General features: G+C 41.6%; 1 protein-coding gene across 1 annotated transcript; it reads left to right on the top strand.

Moving 5' to 3' along the window:
- Positions 1-2534: 2534 nt before the first annotated feature.
- LOC147420160 (uncharacterized) lies at positions 2535-3435 on the top strand. The gene is made up of 2 exons (XM_086504493.1): positions 2535-2600; positions 3073-3435. Exons 1-2 carry the CDS (start codon positions 2535-2537, stop codon positions 3433-3435), a joined length of 429 nt encoding a protein of 142 aa, XP_086360619.1.
- Positions 3436-5647: the final 2212 nt, after the last annotated feature.

Genomic DNA, 5647 nt, shown 5'->3' with positions numbered 1-5647 from the left:
TGTAGAGAAACCATTTTCGAACATGACGATCTTGCTATGGATGGGACATTTGTATTGTCGCCTAGCTCCATGGCAAGGTGAATAAAGCTAGCCTCAAGCAAGAGTGGAGAGCTACAACAGAGCCACGGAGTGGAGATATTAGCTATGGAGTAAAGAGCTATGGGAGGGAGAGTTGAAAGAGAGCTACAGAGTAGAGAGGAGAGCTATGGAGTGGAGAGCTGCAGGAGAGCTACAGAGTGGAGAAGAGGGCTATGGAGTGGAGAGCTACAATAAATCTAAGGAGAGGGAAGGAGGAAGAGTGTGTGCTGAAAAGTAGGAAAGAGAAGAGAGAGGGAGAGGAGTGAGAGAGGGAAGAGACAAAGTGTGTGTTGAAAAGTAGGAGACAGAGAGAGAAGGAGAGGAGTGAGAGAGAGGGGACTAATTTTGGAGGGAAATATAAAAAGGTGGGAAGTCCGAAATTTATCGACCTGGCTTGTGGCGGATGACCCTTATAACCACATAAATGATGGATAGAGGACTTCCTCTCTTCTGTTGCTCGTATCTCTACTTTGTGGAAACGGAGTAGGGTGTCGTCAACAAAAAAGGAGAATAAAGGAAGGCCATCTATCAAGTCGCTCCAATCTTCGCGGGGTTGGGTACCTCACAATTCGCATCAGAGCCTTAGGTTTAAAGTTTGGTTTCTTAGCCGTCTGTACTATTCTTGGTCTTGATTGCATGAATACTTGCTTGACATTGTTACCCTATCTGTTTTGTAGCACAAGTTTATGGACGCCAACTGTTTAACTATCTTTAAGGTAATATATCACATTGCTTGCCAATCACCACTATTCGAATTTTGAGAGAATGCATGTGTTCCGCATTCTTGACAAGGTTTTTGCACCTCACATCAATTTTGATCCACCAAGTACATGGTTATATACAAGTCGTTGGGTTTGGGGAACAACCTTTGCTATCCAAGCACGTCACATTGAACACTTGGAGATGGACTTCAAGTGGACTGAAGAATTGAAGCTGGTTTCATACTTTCAATTTTAGAAGCACCACTGATTGTTATGGCCCCTAATAGAGTCACAATTCGTAATCAATGGGTTTATGACAAAGTGACATCAATTATCCTTGCCAATCGAGTTGTTACTAACAATCACACTCGACCGACCTTCAAGGAAAAAGTTTTCATTGGCTATCCCGAGCTTCCTCTTGTATTTTGCTTCTTACACCCGGGTCATCAAACACCAATGTTTAGAGCATGTCAGCTGATGTGTATTACAACTGTGGTTGAAACCTCTATTATATATTCTCATGGAGAGATCTAATTTTGTAGACCCCTACATGGCTTTTTGATGAATTTATGGATAGTAATGTTTTGCTTCAAAAGAATTGTTTGACTGGTTAAGTCATTTGAGTGAGTCTTAGTAGATTGAATAAGTAATGAATGGTTAAGTTGTGTGATTGACAAGAGTCATGACTGGTTAAGTCATGTGACTGAGTTTTGATGGACTGAATACGTCAGGATTGGCTAAGTCATATGGTTAAGTTTTAAGTAGACTGAGTAAGTCATGATTGGTAAAGTCATGTGGTTAAACCTTTAGTGGACTGGATAAGTCATGTGGTTAAACCTTTAGTGGATTGGATAAGTCTAAGTCTAGAAAATACCCTAGTGTTTTGGGTTATTATGAACATTAACGTTAATATATGCGTACACTCAAGAGAACCCTCAAATCACTCCTATAATGGAAAACCCTCAGAACGATTCTATCTACACGGAGATTCAAGGGAAGAAGTTATTGTTGAAACAAATGCAAACACCTTCTTTTAAAGGAGAGGGTGTTGATATTGAGAAGGATGCAGAAGTATGGATTGAAGCTATGGATGATTACTTCTTGGCTGCAAAGATTACACCTACAAATCAAGCGATGCTAGGGATGTGATGCCTCTCTGGTAAAGTGAAATTATGGTGGAAACAACATTGTCGTGACATGGGAGTATTGAGAACTCCCGGAGTTGGAGATAAATTAAACAGGCTGTGAAGGAAAGATACTTACCTCCTGCACATGAAGCGTTGAAGATGAATGAGTTCTTTAGCTTGAAGCAATATAGTTTAACATTGGAAGAGTACTACTCAAAGTTTGTAAGACTTAGACATTATGCTCGGCCAATGATCGTAGAGCAACAAGTAGCCCGTTTCTATCAAGGTTTAAGAGAACCAATCAGCTCGCGACAAGAAGCCATGAAACCTATTACTGTGAAAAATGCTCTACTACGAGCTAAGCCCTTGATGAAGGAGCAAGGGATTAGAAGAAGAGCTGAACAAAATCAAAGTTTTAATGGAGCAAGACGTTCAATAAGTCTTCCCAATAATAATGGACAACCACAAAGATCTTATGCTGCTAATGCTCAAAATCCTTCATGCTTGGATGTTCGATGCATTGAATATGGAGAGTTGGGACATTATTGAAACAAATGTCCACGTCTGACTAATAGAGCAACCGCAACAATTGAGGTAGATCAAAGACACCGCCCTTTTGGACACAACAATGGACAAGGTGGTGGATGAGGTAGAGGACAAGGAAGAGCATCCAGAGCCTTTGGAAGAGGTCAAGGTAGGAATGCACTTGCACATGCAGTCATAGGAGAGCCTACCCTTGGTGAAGAAGAAGAGAGAGCAAGAATCTATGCTGCTATTGACAACCCTGAAGCCCAAAGACAATTTGTTGTTATTCAAACACCAACAACCCATCAAGGTAAACCTTTTAACCTCCTCATCGATTGTGGCAGTACTCATTCTTTTCTATCCCTAAAATGCTTGCGAAAGTTGAACCTGAATAAAAAAAAAGTTAAACCTATGACAATAGAATTGGCTAATGGGAAAGCTGTGGTTCACGATATTCTGTGGGAACCCTTGACTTTGAACTAGGAGGACATGCTACTTCATGTTTCTTTAGAATCTTACCAAATGGGATGTATGATGGAATTCTTGGGATGGATTGGTTATCTAGGAATCTTGCTAGCATCCACTGTGGCCTAGGTAGTATGAGCCTTAGAGATAGTCAAGCAAATCAAGTCGAAGTACAGGGAAAGAATGGGATTCCAAAGATTCAATTAGTTAAAGCCAACCGTCTACTCAAAGGAATGAGGAACGGACAACAAATATTTGTGGTCAAGCTAAACAAGATGGATTCAAAATCAAGCGTTACAAAACCCTCTTGGCTTCATGAATATTCAGATGTCTTTCCTGAAGATCTCACCTCTCTTCCTCCAAATCAAGAGATTGATTATGAGATAGAGATTCTTCGAGGAAGTGAGCCAGTGTCAAAGAGACCTTATAAAATGGCGCTACTAGAGGCCATTGAATTGAAAGAACAGCTTCGTCAACTTATAGAACAAGGATTTATTAGACCGAGTAAATCAAGTTGGGGAGCTCCAGTACTCTTTTAGAAGAAGAAAGATGGGACTTTACGACTCTGCGTTGATTACAAAGGACTAAACCAGGTAACAGCTAAGAACAACTATCCCGTCCCACGAATTGATGAATTGTTGGACATGCTACATGGCTCCAAGGTCTTCTCAAAGATAGATCTAAGATCTAGTTATTATCAAATAAGAATAAAGGAATCAGATATTCCAAAGACAGCCTTCAACACCAGATATGGACATTTTGAGTTTATAGTAATGTCATCTGGTCTGAGTAATGCTCCGGCTACATTCAATAGATTGATGCAGGATATTTTCAGGCCGTACCTAGATGACTTTGTTCTTGTCTTCTTTGATGATATTCCAATCTACTCAAAGGATGAAGAAGAACATGAAGACCACCTGAGAAAGGTGTTGGATACTCTTCGAGAACACAAGCTATATGCAAAGATGAGCAAGTGTTCATTTTTCACTCCAAGGATTGAGTATTTGGGATTTATTGTTTCACATGAAGGAATCTCAGTGGACCCTGCTAAAGTTTAAGACATTGTTGAATGGCCTCAACCATCAAAGGCAAGCGAGCTTAGAAGATTCTTGGGAATCACAGGATGGTATAGAATCTTTCTAAAGTATTATGCAGTCATTGCTTCATCCTTGACCGATCTTTTAAAGAAAGGAGTGAAAATAATCTGGGGAACACTACAACAAGAAATATTTGGCCAACTCAAGCAGTATGTAACTACAGCACCGTGCCTAAAGCTATGTTGGACCGATACGCCGCGACGGACGGCAGCACAACGAGAACTCACCTAACAAGTAATGTCAGCTAAGGACGAAGCTCGACCCGCAGGTGCGTGGAAGCAAGCATAATGTGTCAACCTACACTCGACCGACTCCTAACTAATTCCTACAGAGGTCCCTACCAATTGTCTAAGTCACAGTCTTCAAAAGTGCAAAAGAGGAATCTTCCTACAACGCTTGTTAGAGCCGAACACCCATCAAACACTTTCGAAACACCATAGAACTTGAAGGAGACCCTACTAATACCTATAGGCCGCTCTCCCTAAGGTCTATAAACCAGAATCACGTCCCAAAACACCCAGTGCAGAAACACGTAGGATGTCTAGCCGAAATCTGCAGGTCTTTGTTTCCGAAATCTGAAGTGCCTAATGTGTAGCTCTACTCAGTGTGAATGCGTGGATATGCTGCAATGCGAAATTAGATAACGTATGCTCACCCAAAAAACCAATGAAGCTCGTAGAAGGAGCTCCCAAAGCCGGACCATACGCGCGCAATGTTGGTATCGGCTTGTAGCTTTAGTCGGGGGCAACACGCTGCACTTTTCCGCACTCGATTCCGACCACCGTAGCACACGTAGTGTCAAGACGAAGCTCACACTCTCTCTCACGTACACAATACGCTCACTCACAAACTTCAAACTTGTTTAAAATGACAAAAGGTGCTTCATTAAGGTCAAAAAGTGGTCTATATACCTTACAACTTCTCAAACCCTAAAGTTCCAAAATCAACCATCTACTCAATCTAACTATCAAAACTAGGATACAATCTGGAAACTTCTGTAAGTCCCAATATTTACAAGGTGAAAAATCGGGTTTTCCTCAATGAATGAATAATTACAAAAATAATAGTCCGCCGAGTAGTTAGATGCCGTGGGGTGTGTCCAGCTTCTTACATCCCCCCCCTCCTTGTTCATGTCGTCCCCGACATGGCCTTGATCCTTTGCTTCATCTTATGGTCTCCCGCATCTTTAGCAGTGATTCGTACCGTGCATGTAGATTTAGCATTGTTGGGCCAAAGATATCTGTATGCATGGCGAAGAACCCCGTGTAGAATGCTTCTTCAAAAGCCTGGAGGTGATAGGATGGTAGAAACATAATTCTTTGATACAACGCATGTATCACCTCCTTGGAAGGCTGGCCTGACATATCATAAGCACATCTGTATGTATCCTGGAAGAAGAATATGTTGTCAGTCACCTGGCCTGGCTTGAAGGTCTCGAACACTGCTAGGATGGTTCTGCAGATCTTTCTCATAATAATGCATGTAAGGTCAGGTGAGCCAGTGAACAACTTTATGGCGCCCGTTAGGGTTTTCACCATGTATTGTTTACTTATTCTCTCACCTGCCTTTACACACGGCAGCTTTGGGTAGTTCAACCAAGTGGGTTGGCTTCTTTGTAAGATTTCTTGTGCTTTCCACGTCCTAACCCTTGGTA

Source organism: Adiantum capillus-veneris, chromosome 28 (assembly GCF_014529385.1).
Source record: "Adiantum capillus-veneris isolate H3 chromosome 28, ASM1452938v2, whole genome shotgun sequence".
NCBI lineage: Eukaryota > Viridiplantae > Streptophyta > Polypodiopsida > Polypodiales > Pteridaceae > Adiantum > Adiantum capillus-veneris.
Note: the sequence above shows the minus strand (reverse complement) of the source record. Positions and strands in the feature narration are given on the sequence as shown.

Bases quoted from the DNA above. Each gene is read 5' to 3' on its own strand.
- LOC147420160 (XM_086504493.1), top strand. From the start codon at position 2,535: ATGGACAAGGTGGTGGATGAGGTAGAGGACAAGGAAGAGCATCCAGAG. The intron at 2,601-3,072 runs GTAGGAATGCAC...GTCGAAGTACAG, and splicing joins AGCCTTTGGAAGAGGTCAAG to GGAAAGAATGGGATTCCAAA.